The sequence below is a fragment of the Epinephelus lanceolatus genome, chromosome 22 (assembly GCF_041903045.1).
Source record: "Epinephelus lanceolatus isolate andai-2023 chromosome 22, ASM4190304v1, whole genome shotgun sequence".
Taxonomy (NCBI): Eukaryota; Metazoa; Chordata; class Actinopteri; order Perciformes; family Serranidae; genus Epinephelus; species Epinephelus lanceolatus.
This window is the reverse complement of record NC_135755.1, coordinates 17,370,895-17,387,981: the sequence shown is the minus strand read 5'-3', so window position 1 is coordinate 17,387,981 and position 17,087 is coordinate 17,370,895. Positions and strand designations below refer to the sequence as shown.

Sequence of the window (17,087 nt, the reverse complement as noted above, 5' to 3'; positions counted from 1 at the left end):
CGCACACGCGCGGGTGTCCTGAATGAAAGCCATGTTCATTCTCTCCTTCGACTCCCACCGCTTCTCTGTTACTCACTCTCTCTTTCTCTCACAGCAGTAACACGCTCACATATGGAAGAAATTATTGTCATGACTCACAGTCTAACTCCCGTCCCAGGCAGCTCCACTAAGCGACAATGAAAACATAGTTTGCTCACAATGCCTGCGCATGTGTGTGTGTAAGTCTCGATCAACTGTAAAGGGAAATATGAGACAGTTCTTAGCCTCCAAGCTTGTTCTAAACAGTGTGTGTTGTTTATCTGTGTGTGCTGGAACGTAAAATAAAAGGAATGCTGTTCAGTATAAACCTCAGAGCTTGGAGTTAAGTACATGTTGCATCTCATTTGTTTGTCTTTTGTGTGTGTGAGGCTGAAAGTGCAAAGGGAGCGATGTAAAGGCACAAAGTGGAAGCTGCGTGTGTTTGCACAGTGTATCCCGTGTCATACCATTTCCACGCATTGGCTTTTTCTGCGTGGGAATCTGAGAATTACAACCAGAGCTCCTTTATTCATGCTTCATGTTGCTGTATTTCACAAATCTGTCAATTCAGTGGAGCTCCCAAAGGCAGGAAACCACCTCTTTTGTCTGCAGGTCACAGGGGCTGGTAAATCTCAAATTTCACAAGTCACTTTCATTCATTTTACCGGCCAGCTAGAATTTAAGAGCAGGCTCGACCCTCCGCAGCGCAGGGAGGAACCATCACACGTGTGCTAAATTATCAAAGCCTTGAACTTTTCTTTGCACTGGTGTCTTCATGTCATCAGGTGCTGTGATATGAGGCTGAGGTCCTGACACTTAAGCCCCTTTTCCACCAAACACTTTCGGTATGGTACCTTTGGAACCAGAAGTAACCCTTCAGACATGGGCACGTCCCTTCGGTTACAAAGGCTGATTCAATGGCGGAGAATCCTGCAGAGGAAGTTGCTATAGCAGCACTGGTCTACGCTGCAAAGCAACCCCAAAAATGGAGGATGGGCTTGTCAAAACTACAGTGAGTCTGAAAAAAAGTCTGACAATTACCGAAACAAAACCCACATCAACATCGGCAAAGCATTTCAGAGATTGAGAGAAAATGTTGCTAACAATTTAGCCTTCTGCTAACTAGAGTTGTACCGATACCAGTATCGGAAATGCCTCCGATACTGCCTAAAATGCGGTATCGGTTATTGGCGAGTACAGTCTATGCCCAATCCGATACCACGTAATGCCTCACGTCATTACACATACGCACGCTACAGGCAAACGAAACAGAGCGGAGTTTAAAAAGCATTCTACTGTAGCCTTTAAAATGTCTTTTTTTACCAAACTGTGTGGCTGCACTTTAACCTGTGTCTTGATCTGTGTCAACACTGGATAATAATAATAAAAAAAGTTTTATGGCATTCATTCTACTATTATGTATTTATTTCTTAATATTTTACATAGAGTTTTAGGAGTTGAGACATACAACAATTCATATCCCATCGATTTTTATTTTACGCGCTGGTATCAGATCAGTACTCAGTATCGGCAGAGACCTAAGGTTCAGGGATCAGAATTGGTATTGGAAGGAAAAAGTGGTATCGGTACATCTCTACTGTTAATCAGAGCCAAAGGCTCACAGCCACAGCATCAATTTCCTGTTTACGTAGCTAACGTTAGCTAGAGCCTCGAACCACAGTGCCTCTTCCGCCTCACTCCCTGTCGCTACAGGCCACCAGCAACTCCAGAGACAGACCCCCAGTAAGGGGCTGCCGCAACACTAATCCTGCCTACCTCAGCTTTGACTCACTTGAGACTTGACTTGACTCGACACTTGTGAGCAAGTCAACTTTCTACCTGCTAATTTCCTGGGGCTGGTTGCACAAAACTCCTCAAGTCAAGATTTTCCTTCAAGTCCTAGTTAAGGTTTCCTTAAAATAAAACGCGGTTGCACAAAACACTTTTAAGTCTTCTCCTTAAGGTTTTGGACTTGCCCTTTAGACCTGAAACTTGACTTGAACTTGTGTTAACTGCCTTGGTGTTGCCCTGAAAACTTAAAAACAAGTCTAGTCCTTTGAATACTTGAAACTTGACTTGAATTTGTTCTTTAGGACTTCATCTTGACTTGGACTTGTCTCAACTGGCTTGAACTTGCCATGAAATACCTATAAAAGTAGGACTTTAGACTTTATTTCTAACGTGTCTTAAATTAGTTGAGAGTTGGTTGCCCCGAAGACGTAAAAACAAGTTAAGCCTTGTGAATACCTGAGACTTGACTCTGATTTGTTCTTTAGGACTTCAACTTGACTTGCCTCATAAGGACTTGAGACTTGGTTTCAAACTTGTCTTCAGTGAGCTTACACTTGGTTGCTCTTTCAGCTGTACCAGTACACACATGTGAAAATGAAATCAAAAAGCTAACAGTTGACAGATTTCTCACACTGGTCCTTTTGCACTTGACAGCTGATCCTGCTCCTGATTATACAACTGTGTGTGTGTTCTCATCCCCAGTGTTTGCAATTTAGAACTCACGCAGGCGTGCTGCTGGAGTTTGTGCAGGAGGTGCTTGGCAGGAACGAAGTAGTCCAGGAGGTAGCGAAGACTGTCGTGTTGATAGGTCGACTCCAGGACTGAAAAGACCTGGCAAAAAAAAAACATTGATTGCAGTTGTATTTAGAGCATTTGATGACTGTATGCACGAAACAAAATTCTGTACTCTTTACATATCATTCACGTCTGGAGAAAACCTTTCATAGTCAGAATATCAGCGTCTGATAAACCAAGAGCAGCCTTTGTTTCAACTAGTCCTCCATGAATTTTTGTATCCACTCAAATTTGAAAGGGTTTCATTTGCCCAAGAGCAGAGGAATTTCCTCAACCCAGACAGCACGTAATCGGAAAGGCTGCTTCATGTTATTCATATTATTTTATCAAGTCATCAAGCAGCTTTCTCAATAGCAACAAAGAAATCTGACTGGAAGCTAAATGGCAACTTGAAACAAACTTTCTCATAAATGCAAACAGAGAGGGCTCAAAAGCTTCAGCTCAGAGGCCCCTACTGTAAGTTCACTGGCTCGTAGGGAGACAAAGCTAAAAACACTAATAAACAAATGTGACTTTGGCTGTTTGTAATGTTAAGTTGGGGATATTAGAGCCTACAGAAATGACTTAAAATGCACCTGTCAGAGATTGCCTGTTTTGTCCAGCTGACTGTAGGCCTGCCATGATAACTGCATTACCACATATCGGGGTCAGCAAAAAATTATCAAGGTCATATTCGTTAAACCTACATAAGAATGTCACCAATATTTCAGCCAACATGATGCCAGAAGAACTGGAAAACTTAGAGCTAAAATGTTGCTTTGCACTTTTTGTTAACAAACTAACCATTGAGAAACTGGATTAAATCACTCTCTATACCCCCTGCCTAATATTCAATGTTTAGTGGCATCTAGCGGTGAGGACTGCAGATCACAACCATCAGAAACTTTTCCCAGTTAGAATTCTTTCAGTGTTTATTGTTTAGGAGGTTTTAACCAGGTGCCAAATAATCCGCTAAGGTCTCTTCCTGGTGATTAAAACCAATACAAACACTAATAAAAAGTAGTTTCATGTTACAAATCAGTGTTTTTCAGATGCTGTTTGACATGTCTTAGAAAGGCCATTTGCCCAGCACTTGCTAATGTGTGCTCAATTTTGTGCTCCGATAACTTAAGACCCAAACGTTCAGGATGTTGGTACCAGGAGCCGAATTACTCACAGAGGTCTCTTCCTCTCCAACACAAATAGACCAAATTATTTAAACTAGTTCAAACACTGCATAAATCAGTTTCATGTTACAAATCAGTGTTTTTCAAATGCTGTTTGGCATGTTGGAGACAGGCCACTAGCCCAGCACTTGATAATGTGTGCTCACCTTTTTTGCTATAATAACTTAAGAACCAGACATTCAGGAGGTTTTTACCAGGAGCCGAATTACTCACAGAGGTGTCTTCCTCTCCAGCACAAACAGACCCAGTTATTTAAACCGGTAAAAATACTGAATAAAGCAGTTTCACGTTATAATTCAGTGTTTTTCCAATGCTGTTCTGCTAGTCATGGAGGGACTGCTGACCATGAAGAAAAATAGCTAGCCCTATCAAGACCCAGTGTTTGGTTTGTCCATTCTGGGCTACTGTAGAAACATGGTGGTGCAACATGGCAATCTTAATAAATTAAGACCTGCTCTCTATGCAGATATTGACGGCTCATTCTAAGGCAACAAAAACACAACAATTCTTATTTTCGGGTGATTATACACTAAAGAAAACATACTTATTACATTTCATTTCTGCAAGTATGTCCCCTTAATCCCACACACTGAACCTTCAAGTGCAATTTTTGTTAACAGAGCCCAAGAGTCCATTTTATTTATTTACATTTATTTATTTTTAGAATATTTAAAAAAAAAGTATCACACCTTTTCAATTTTGAAGTCTGAATATTCTTCAGAATTAAAAGTTCATGGCTCTTTGAAAGGGTGTACTTGTATTATTGTGCTAATATATTATCATTATATCTAGGCTGACCAAACGTCCTCTTTTGCCCGGACATGTCCACTTTTCACATCCTGTCCGGGGCGTCCGGGGGGTTTTTATAAACTGATGATAATGTCCGGTTTTCCGTGTGTGTGTGTGTGTGTGTGTGTGTGTGTGTGTGTGTGTGTGTGCGTGCGTAATCCCCGAGAGGCTGCCTTATCGGCGGATCTCCAACACTCACAACGAGGAAGCAGCAGACACCCGCATTATTCTGAGCTTCCAAGATGTCGACGCGCAAGTGCAGCTTCACAGATGAATTACAGAAAAAATTCCCAACTTACTGTCCCGACCCGGTCAGGACATATGGGAGGCTGTGTCTAATAAAGGTGCCGGGGACCTCAAAGTTGGATTTTCTAATACAGAAGAGGTATTATTTAGAACATTATTTCATATTATTTATTTATTTTTCCATTAAGACTTGAAAAGATAGCTATTATTTTACAAGTTGATTTTTCTAATACAGAAGAGACATTATTTCTATCATTATTTCATTCCAGAGATTTTACATTTATTTTACATTTATATTTATTTTTGTACAATTGAAACTTGTAAAAAGATTATTATTTTAGGCATAATAAAAGCAAGTTGAGTAACCTCTGAGAAGCCTATCTAAGTTTCTGTCTTTGACAGATATTATTTTGTAATATAACTGAATTTTCTATCCATACATATAAACTTTAAATATATTAAAATTATAAGGCATCTTTGAGTAAACTGCAAGTATCATTTAAGTAGGCTATCTCGCGGCCGGGGCAAGTGTCCTCTTTTTTGGAAATCAAAATATGGTCACCCTAATTATATCAGTGGCATTAAATGGTCTTAAAATGACAATAAAGGGGTTTATCATGATTATTTCTTGAACAATAGTGAACAGTGAATTTCCAGCACAAAGTTTTTATTTTGAAGTGCCGTTTCCTGCTGCAGAGTGAGTGACTAACAGCTAGCTACTTAATAGAAACAGCAAACTAGCTCGACGACATGGCCAAATGCAAGTATAACGCTGAATCTATTAAACTGTGTGGACCTTGAACTATTGACTAAGGACAAATCTGGTCCCCGTGGTTGGACCAGTTGGGAACCACTGCTTTAAATGTTATGAAATAGTGTGCGGTTTTTGGTGAAACGAGTCATGTGAAGCTCCTGGTTGGAGGAAGAGGGTTTGGCTTTAATTGACCAGCTTGCTTTTTGTTTGTGTTGGCTTCCAGCAGCAGTTTATATCTCAGGAAATGCAACGTTATCTGCACATAACATCGCCGTCCCCAAATACTCCAACATCGCCTTATCATTTAATTGAATCTGCATTATTTATATTCCCCTGTTTATTGCTGTAAAGACGTGAGACAAGAATAAAGGAGTGGGTGTGTGTGGGTGTGTGTGTGTGCGCATCACTGCGGGATGTACCTGGGAGAGGAGGGGCGGCGCCGTACTCTCAAAAGGAGGATAAAGCGACGAGAGCGCCCCCTGCACACAATCCTCCATTGCCTCCGAGCCCTGAGGGTGGTAAGAAAGGGTTAATCCATAACCGGACACTGAATCAACTCTAATGTCTGTGTTTGTGTTTAACAGCCAGGTTGTCTCGCTTTTTGCTGACACACACACACAGACAAATATACACACATATTCTACTTTCAACTTCCTGTTGTATGGTCTGGGGAGCGTCATACATTTCCTCCAAGGCCCTGTCTATGCAAGCACCCCCAGAACAAAAGAAACCACTGCAACATGTGAGCTCCCTGCACACACTGCAAACATGCATGCACACACACATCGTAACACAGGGGCCGGCCAGTGAGGTGGAGGGTGACGGAGCAGAGCACGCAACACATGCGGTGTTTATTTTTCTACATGAACGGTTGGCATGGCAACTTTTTTCTCTCTCTTTTCCAACTTCTCTTTTCTCCCTCCCTCCCTTCCTCTCAAACCTCCCATCTGCTTCTCTTCCTCAGTTCGCTCCCCGCTCTCTCTTTTTTTCTCATCTCCTCTCTCAACTTTCTTTGTTTCACCTCCATCCGACTCTCTGAATGTCATCTGACAACAATTACGTAGGGATTCTCTTCAACAGACGGCATATTGTCCTGAGTGACTGCAGCGAGCGAGGGGATGGATGGAAAGCGATGGGAGAAAACCCAGAATGGGAGAACAGAGTGTACGGAAAAAGAAAAGAGCGGCTAGCGCGAGAGGGGCCAGGAGGGAATGAGCTGGTGGTGGTGCGGGGGTTTTATGGAAGAAGACCTAAGTTCAGCCGTATTGAAAATCATTCTTTGGGGTTGTTTTGTGTACACAGAGGGTTTGAGGTTAGCCGCGGAGGAGGACAGAATGAGTGTTACAAGCAAGAGAGTACTGTTTTCCAACTTACGCAACTTTGGCTCAAACACCCTGACAAAATGAATTTAACAAATCGGATATTTAAGGTTCAAACAATCGACTTATTCACAAGTTAGGTAAAGACGGAGAAAAGTGGAAATTCAAGCGCAGAAAAGAGCAAGAAGTTGCAGGGTGGAGCAGAAAACAAAGTCACAAGGGGACTGAAAGCTAAGGAGGAGAAAGTCTGAGACTTATTAACAGAGCAAGACACTTGAAAATGCCACATCAGATCTACAGTATACGTCTGGTTGGAGACCTGCTCCGCCGAGGTTGCTCAGGGTCACTCACAGTCGATGTTAGGTTCTGTTTCCTATCCACCCTCTTGGCTGCGGAGCAAATTTTTCAACTGTGACTTCAGCCCTCATGGCACCGACAACACAGTGGCACCGCCGGGCTCAGATTCATGCTGCTTTATTTTTCCATAGTAACAAGAGAAATTTTGGACGGGAGCATATAAGGCAACTTGGAAAAAAACACAACTGACAGAGCTTCCATAAATGTTGCTGAACACAGATTTCCAGAAGCCAAGCAGCTCCAAGGGTCATGTTAGTCCGTTGGCTTTTTAGTAAACAAAACTTTTTGGAGGCCACACATAAAAAGCTCTTATTAAAAAGACGTAATTGTAAGTGTCCAAATCGTTCTTATTTATCTTAAAACAAGTGAAAACTTTGCCAGATGGTTGGCATGTCACACAAGTATCCAAATAATTAACCTTTTTAAGAGTCCGTTTGCTAAAGCAAGCCAGAACAAAGCACCTCACTACTGGAACAAGTTAAATTTTTATCACTACAATAAAAGCTTTTCTCTTATTTTCAAAAACACACCTTATTTTCCTCTTACCTGTAGTGCTTTTTATCTAGATTGTTTTGGTGTGACTTGCCGAGTGTTGAAGATATCAGCCGTAGAGATGTCTGCCTTATCTTGAATATAATGGAACTAGATGGCACTTGGCTTGTGGTGCTCAAAGCCCCCAAAAATATGTTTGAAAAACTCGTCAGTAGACTTGGGTGGTACCAAGGTATTATGGTATACCAGTGTATTTAGAATCCCGAAGGTATGATTGTCAATACTGTCAAAGATTAGGGCTGCCCCTCTAATAGTACACCAAACGTTAGTCGAACAGAAAGGTCATTAGTCGACCTTTCATTGGTCGCTTAGTCACAAAATAAATCAAAACCTATATGACTGGACCATGTGTGAATTTAATTTGAAAGGACAGACACAGGAAGTGGCCACGCTCAGCAGTCAGACAGGAGTCACGTTAATTTCCAGGGCTGGTACCTGCGGTTACTAATGGTGCATTCATTTTGTACTCAGAGGTCGGAAAGTCCCAGTTCCTAGTCGGAAGTTTAAACTTGAACGCACCCTGAGATCGGATGTCCAACTCAAAACTCGGAGCAACTGCATCAACCCCGACTTTGGAATTCAAGATGTCTGCTGGTCACATACATAGTGAGTAAACACTCTGCTAAAGTACTGTTTATAGCAATTTTATCTTATTTGTTTTACATTAGGTCAGCCATACCCATAGTACTGTTCAATTTTTACCTATGGGCATGTTGCTACGCTGTCTGTATGTGCAAAATACCACATAGAGCATTGTTATCAACTGATATTGTTAACAGTGCTATGGCTAGCCCAACAGTAGAATGGTAACGTTCTTGCGTGCGTCCATGTTTTTTTTCCAACTTGTCCACCGTTGCCAACTAGAATGCAAAAACTGTTGTCAATTTGGAGGTGACATCATTCCCACTTCCGACTTCCGACCTCCGAGTACAAAACGAATGCACCATTACACAGGCTAGTTAATAACATGTCGGGCAGGAAATCCAAAGTGTGGGATCATTTTGAGAAGGTGAAGGACGAACCCAAGGTGATATGTAAACTCATCTTCATTGGTCAACTACAAACATGACGTATCATCTGAAACATGGAAGTAGCTACATGCCCATTAGCCCACAGCGTCATTAACAGGTCGCTCAGTGTGTGACGTGCACTTGTAGATAAAATATAGGCCTATATTAATGAAGGTTCATTAGTACGGTTTTGTATTTCTCTGTAATGTAGCACAGTGTTAACAATGTTACTGACACTATTCTTTCTCACACCTTCAGCTCAAACCATTGTGTTGCCCCGCCCAAAATATATCATTTAATAATTACATTAATATCATAAACTAGTCGACTAACGGCCCGAAATGACAACTATTGGTCGACTAGAAAAATTCTTAGTCGGGATTCCAGACATTTTATAAACCAAACAACTAATCGATTAATCAAGAAAATAACTGACATGTAAATCAACAATGAAAATAATTGTTAGTTGTAGCCTGAGCTCACATCTCACAGTGTCACAGGCATACGTGAGTAGATGCACTCTTCCTTCTGCACAGTCATACAGTTGGCAGGTGTAGTTCGTCAGAAAGAAAATAGTTCCTACATGAAACTGCTCACAACAAGGTCTGTGGATTATCTTGAATAGTTGGATCATGATTTCTGGAAAGAGACATTGCTGTTGAGTTTTTCAAATGTATTTTTTGGTCCTTTGAGCACCACAAGTGCCACCTAGTTCTATTATAGTGGCAAGAAGGCAAACATCTCTACAGCTGATATCTCCGACACTTGGCAACTCACACCAAAACAATCTAGACTGATAAATAGCACTACAGGTAAGAGGAAAAACATGTATTTTTGACTTGGGGGTGAATTGTTCCTTTAAAGTCCTAGGTAACATACACTATCTATACTCCAACTACTATAAGAGGACACAAACCCTGCGTTGTATTCAAAAAGTTTCTGTTCATTGATAAAATGATGATGACATCACGTATTCAGGAGAGGGTGTTTCAGTGCTGTGACCATGGTAAACAGCAGTCTGTCAGAGGGCATGCTGTAGTAGGTGTAGCGGTTGTAAAAGAGGTTTAAGCAGCCTTCTGGCTCACTGACAGAACATATTGAGTCTAGTAAAAGCACAGCAGGGGGTTCAGGGGGATTGCAAGGCAAGCCAGCAGGAACTTCCTCTTTGAGAAAAAGCTCTTTAAAAGCATACCACAAGACTCGAGTTAATTCAACACAACACTATATTAAAGCAAAAAAAAAAAAAGATCAAACATGACAGTGGACACTCTCTAATGTCTTTTGGTGTGTTTTCTCAGAGACACAGCTCTTTATGTATAACCAGACTGACTGCGAATGCCAATATAATTTTGTGTAATGCTTCTGTACTTTCAACACAAGCTGAATGGGAACAACTCTGCAATCTGAGTCCAACTGGCTCAATAGAGCCCCTTGGGATCAAATATGCGGCTTGTGCCAGAGAACACAGCTCAATGTACCACTCATTCATTACTTAAGTGTTCGTACAAATGAGCCACTCAGGTTTGGAGAGCTATCTGAAAACTATTTTCTATACTTATTAGCATCATGTTATTTAACATTGTTGCTCCCACTGAGACTGGCAGATAGCTGAAGTCCGTGTAGCTTAGTCAGTGACAAGCTGCAACAATATTTGGTTTGGATGTGTGATGCACCGTTTACTCCGTTTTATTTCCTCAGCATTCACTCTGTGTTTGCATGCCTGTACCGTACAACAGGATATTCCACTGCTGAAATCCAAAGAATGGAATTCCAATCTGGAAGCACAATTACTCAAATACACAAGGAATGGTGTCTAACAGAGGGAAGGGAAAAAAACGAGGCTGCTTTTTCTTCTCCAAACCACAAAATTGTTGTAAAAATGTGAACATTTATTTTCCAGTACAGTCCGGGTAATGCTGTCAGCTCTGCCGTGTGTTTTGTCTAGGTGCAGGGGTTGATTCATGCTTCACTCCTGTCTACCTATAGCTAACAGCACCCATGCATCTAATGCAATTAGTCACTCTTCTTTACGACCACAGACCCATACATGCACATGAAACAAAGCAGCCCTGATGAAATTTGTAAATTAGATTTCCTTCCAGCAGGAGCCTCTCACATAAAAACCAGGTGCCTCTTCTTTAAGGGACTATACGTTTAACTTAGTTACTCTTCAATCGGATATCTGACGCTAATGTACTCAGGTGTCTTACGTATTTTAGGTCACTTTGGACAAATCTGCACGTATGTAGTAATGTGATGCGATGAATCTTGAATAGAGGCTTTGTTTTCGTAAGATTTTCCAGCGCAGTCTCCAAAGTCCTTTGGAGGAATAGCTGTACGCACATTATCACCAAATGAAACCAAACGGAAGAGATAATGAAGAACAGATCTGAGTCCGGAGCTTAACAAGACGCATGACAGTTCATTTTAAGGCACAGAAGGCTAAGAATAACTTTTACCAGAGGAGCGCATGAGAATTCTGGTTTGTTAAGACTTATTCTTAGGGCATGTGTTTGAAAACGCACGTCATCATTCTGGGAGAAATTGTACTGACACATTAAGAAAATATTAAAATGTTAAAGGACAATCAAACAAACAAAAGCAAGCAAACAAGATTGTAAGTCTAAGAAAAAAAACCCATATCAGCCAATACGCAGCCAATACCAATTGCTTTTTTGTTTTGTTAGCGACAAGTATAGCAGTGTTATAGGTCAGGTTGACTGCTTTGTAGGGTATTGGAATCTCCACCAGTTGGTAGCATAACCTTGGCTATAGTTTAGACTTCCAGTACCAATGACAGTACCAGAAATGCCTCCAATACGGCCTAAAAATGCTGAGTACACAATTTGTTACACCGATCCAATACCATATTATTCAATAATAAACTTCAAAGGATAAAACAGCGGTTGTCCTGGAAATCAATTCTTTTTCGCTGCTCTAAAACAGTACCCCAGACAGAAGGTTGCACTGTGCAGCCACTGGCAACAACTGTTTTAAAGCCTTGACAAAGAACTGATTTTCCATAAATAGTGTAACGTTAGCAAAATGTCAGCAATTTGGCAATATTTTACACTAGAAAGTCCCACCAGTAAAGAGGCTTTAGTTTTTGTGGGGTGGCACTGGTGTCGCTTGCTACTAAACTGTGGCTGCTGTTTTTTAAAAGAACTGTAGTTTACTTCTAAAATTTTATTTTTTATGACTGACAGTCAAATACAATAAAAGAAAGTTCTATGGTAGTATACAACTGTTTTTTGTGTATTGATTTTTTTTAGTTTTGCACAATGGTATTGGATTGGCACTCTGTATTGACCAATACACAAGTTAAGGTATCGTCATTAGTATAAGGAAAGAAAAAATGGTATTGAAACCTCTCTACTTTAAGTGTTCAGTGACTGTACAGTAAGAAGTAAAGAACTACAAAAAGTCAGTCTGAATGTTGTTGTTTTTTTATTGTGTCAACAAGCTTTTGCTATGTCCATTCAATCAACATAGTACTACAAAGAAATTTCAAGGGGTAATGCAACAAGTAGCCTACAGTAAACCTACAAGCACAACTGAAATACAGATCTCTCTCCACCTCCTCTTGCACCATGCAAAGGCAGTCAGTGTGAGGATGTGTGGATGTGGGGCAGGCAGAGGGACTGTAGTTGTACTGAGGTATTGGCAAAACCTACCTAGGTACCTACTGAGTACAGTGACCAGAGCATTAAGTCCAGTTCAGACCAATGATCTGAAACAAGACGAGTTGAAACTTGCCATAACTTGCAATGCACTGGTCTGCAACATTCTGAAAACCTGCTGGTTCACTCCAATGCCACAGATGGTGGATCTTCTCTATAGCAACAACTCTATGTACTTCCATTGATCACAGCCTCAGATGCACTGTATTCATAATAAATACGACACAATAATTTCAATAACTGGCATCAATTAATCAGTCAATGAGAATATGTGTGGAACAAATCTACATACAGCAAACAGCAGCAATGGCCCATCGTCCAACAACACCACAAAGTGAGGGCCAAGGAGGGACATACGTGTCAACAGCTGCAGGAATGTAAATGAGATGGACTCCAGCTGGGGCGGAGGGCTGATGTAAGAGCTGATTGGCTGTTGAAACAGTTGATCTTCCTTATGTTCCAAAACCTGCCACTGGCGATTTGACAAGCTGAGTTGCAGGTGACACCATCAGCCTGCTTGAGTCGAGATGAGAAAGGCCAGTTCATACCGCTGCAACTTTTCCTGCAACGTTCTAAGACAGTTTCATCTCGTCTCGAGTCTTTGACTGAACTGGGCTTGAGTCCTATTTCTTAATGGTATATTTTACTGAATCTTGGCCGATAACAATCACTAGCCAATCGATCTGGGCATCCCTAATCCATCCATTCATCCATCCATTTTCATCCGCTATGCGGGGCCGGGTCAAAGGGGCAGCAGTCCAAGCAAAGTACCCCAGCTGTCCCTCTCCCCAGCAACACTTTCCAGCTCCTCCTCGGGCACCCCAAGGCGTTCCCAGGACAGATGAGATATATAGTCCCTCCAACATGTTCTGGGTCTGCCCCTGGGCCTCCTACCAGTGGGACGTGCCCAAAACATCTCTAACGGGAGGTGCCAAGGAGGCATCCTGATCAGATGCCCGAACCACCTCAACTGACCCCTTTCGACGCAAAGAAGCAGCGACTCTACTCCGAGCTCCCTCCGGATGTCTGAGCTCCTCACCCTATCTCTAAGGCTGAGTCCAGCCATCCCACAGAGGAAACTCATTTCAGCCGCTTGTATCTGCAATCTCATTATTTCGGCCACTACGCAGAGTTCATGACCATAGGTGAGGGTTGAGATTTTGATGGACCAGTAAATCGAAAGCTTTGCCTTCTGGCTCAGCTCCCTCCTCACCACAATGGTCCGGCACACCAAACTACTGATGCATTCCACTCTCAACTCGTGAACAAGACCCCGAGATACTTGAACTTTAATTATTTGCGCAGAGGGAAGACTGTCTACAGAAAATCATGCATCTCCAAATCTGGTCATTTTAGATGTTTCGAAATAATATAAGGGTCCTTTATAGGTTGAGAAAAATTTCCTGTTTCTTAAGTTAGACAACTAGAAACCTCTTGGAGTAGCTAAAAATACATTGTCACAAAGCTGAAAACAAGAACAAGTTTTTCTGGGCTCATGACAAGTTGATGTTTCGGAGATGTGGTTTTCACAGGATATTGGTGGCATGATATTTTTAAAAATACATAAATTTAGGGAAATTCCAAGAAGTTATCACATGACCGAAGTTCCATACTAAGATTGCATGATTACCACTGAGCTATCGTCATGACTACTGAGCAAACTCCATCCACTGGTGAGTCAAAACATCTGGAAAAGGTAGTAAGGGGACCCTGAGACAACCAACCCCAAAATGCCCTATGACAAAGGGTTGTTCCTTGTTTTTGCCTACTAATCGGTACATCACCTATCAGGCTGAGCGTAGTTTCACCAGCTGACTGGTTCAACATGGTCAGCAACTGCAAAGACAAATGTCCTGTCTTCAAAACTACCGGTCATAATCCGGTGGATGACGTCTTACTCACAAGAAAAGAGTTACCGGAAAAGTGTGTGTTTGAGCTTTCATACAGCACGTGGAGTGTCCGTGCAGACAATCAGTATCCATGAATGTGCGTCCTCCTGTTTGTGTCAAATACGGACACAGTACAGAATCAGGGTATGTCATTCTTGAGTCAGACTTCCTGTCTTTCTCCTCTCTACGCAGACTGAAACGGAGGAAGCAGAAGTGGTCTTTCACACAGACGCCTGGCACAGACAGAAAACCAAAAAGAAAAAAAAGAAAAAGGATGTCTAGAAAAAAATAAGTTAGATGAAACAAAATTGAGAAGACAAGGATAAAGCAATAAAGTGGGAACTGGAGTGGTTCTGGAATATAGCACTTGAACTGTCCTTCATGTCAGCTCGGCTTATTGAAGTGTGAGTGAATAGAGAAACAGATTGAAAAAGAGACAGAGTGACAGGGAGACGTTGAGAGAACCAGACAGCCCTACAGAGACCGGGTTCAGACAGAAAAAGGAAAAGAGGAAAGAAAAGGAGCAGGGGGAGGAGGCTGACCGGTGGGAGAGATCGATGGGAAACAAGAGCAACAGCAACCATGATATAAACCAGATGTAGGCCCATACAGTACATGAAGGAACGGAGAAAGAGAGGAAGAGAGCTGGAGCAGAAAGGAGCTCGGAGACAAGACGACATGATTAGGAGCAAAAATGAGAAAGATGCCGACAGAAGGAAAGAGGGAACAGAAAAGAGGAGGGGGAGACAGGAAAGGGAATGAGGCAGGGCAGACAAAGGGAAAGGAGGATGAAGAGGAAGAAAGAGGAGAGGCCTGAGAGTGATTTCCTTTCCTAAATCTTCCTGTATAATCTAACCTGACCTACAGTAGGTCAAACAGCTTCTTTACAGATTACCTTTGACTGCTTAAGTGCTACAGTCTGTTGTTGAACAGAGGAAAGGGGTTCACAGCAGATGAGATTTCACACTTCATTGTCTTTTTTATTGTCTGTGACAAATGAGCATGGTGTTTTGTCACATTTATTGGTGTTATTGGTCTTCATGGTGTGTGACATTTCCTGAGGCAACCTAGTTTAGGCTTTGCAAGGCTAAGCAGGATGCTAGCTTTGCTGATCCTACTTTAGGCTTTGCTCAACTAAGCAGGATGTTAGCTTGCTAGCTTAACTGATTCTAGTTTAGGCTTTGCTAGGCTGAGCAGATGCTAGCTTACTAGCTTAGTTGCCTGTGGTTTAGGCTTTGCTAGGCTACACAGGATGTTATCTTCGCTGACCCTAGTTTAGGCTTTACTAGGCTGAGCATGATGTTAGCCTGCTAGCTCAGTTGCCTGTGGTTTAGGCTTTGCTAGACTAAGCAGGATGCTAGCTGACTAGCTTAGCCAACCTTAGTTAAGGCTTTGCTAAGCTAAGCAGGATGTTAGCTTGGGGGTCATCCCTATGTTTCCAGGGTTCTATGTTTCCCAGGTTCTGTGTTCCCCGCTTAACCCTGCAGAAAAGCTTCTATGTTCCCTGTTTACACAAAAAGGGTTCTATGTTTCCAGGGTTCTGTGTTCCCCGCTTAACCCTGCAAAAAAGCTTCTATGTTCCCCGCTTACACAAAAAGGGTTCTATGTTTCCCGCTTGGTTGAGCGGGCAACATGGAACCCGGGAAACATAGAACCTTTTTTTTTGCAGGGTGAAGTGGGGAACATAGAACCCGGAAAACATAGATACGCTCCCGTTAGCTTGCTAGCCTAGTTGCCTGGTGTTTAGGCTTTGCAAGGCTAAGCAGGATGCTAGCTTTGCTGACCCTAGTTTAGACTAAGCTAAGCAGGATGTTAGCTTGCTAGCTTAACTGATTCTAGTTAAAGCTTTGCTAGGCTGAGCAGAATGTTAGCTTGCTAGCTTAACTGATTCTAGTTAAAGCTTTGCTAGGCTAAGCAGGATGTTAGCTTGCTAGCTTAACTGATTCTAGTTAAAGCTTTGCTAGGCTGAGCAGATGCTAGCTTGCGAGCCTAATTGCCTGGTATTTAGGCTTTGCAAGGTTAAGTAGGATGCTAGCTTTGCTGACGCTAGTTTAGGCTTTGCTAGGCTAAGCAGGATGCTATCTTTGCTGACACTAGTGTAGGCTTTACTAGGCTAAGCATGACGTTAGCCTGCTAACTTGCTGACCCTAACTCAGGTTGTGCTAAGCTAAGCAGGATGTCAGCTTGCTAGCTTAGTTGCCTGTGGTTTAGGCTTTGCTAGGCTAAGCAGGATGCTAGCCTGCTAACTTGCTCACCCGGGAACTGCCCATTGGTCCGACAGCCCATTGGTTTGACATCCCATTGTTCCAACCATATTAAACTCATTGTTCCGAAGTCCGTTCCGAAATCATCATGATGCCCTGTGGTTAAGGTCTGGTTAGGTTTAGGCACAAAAAACACTTGGTTAGGGTTAGGAAAAGATCATGGTGTGGGTTAAAATGAAAAAGAAAGTGACAAACACATAAGCCGTGAGCCTGCTCCGCCTCTTAACATTAACAATAAGAAAGAGCAGCTGGTATTGTAGTATTGATACTGCCTAAAATGAGTATTGAAGCTGTTTCAAATATTTAGAATCAATATTTTTGACAACACTACATACTAATAAATATGTCTTGTAGATCTCTAGAGCTCGTATTCAGTTCTGCACTTCCTTGGATCCTCAGCAATACACCCACCATGTGTGAAGTCGATGAGATAAACGGTTGTCAAGAAAACTGATCG

At 42.0% G+C, this 17,087-nt stretch overlaps 1 protein-coding gene across 1 annotated transcript in view; it reads right to left on the bottom strand.

Moving 5' to 3' along the window:
• Positions 1 to 17,087, bottom strand: part of arhgef40 (Rho guanine nucleotide exchange factor (GEF) 40) — a 69,488-nt gene that overhangs the window by 50,545 nt on the left and 1,856 nt on the right. Inside the window, exons 2-3 of the mRNA XM_033610010.2 lie at positions 5,979 to 6,068; positions 2,533 to 2,640 (exon numbers count right to left, since the gene is read on the bottom strand). Coding sequence (XP_033465901.1) covers positions 2,533 to 2,640; positions 5,979 to 6,068 — 198 coding nt within the window. The remainder of the gene's footprint in view (positions 1 to 2,532; positions 2,641 to 5,978; positions 6,069 to 17,087) is intronic.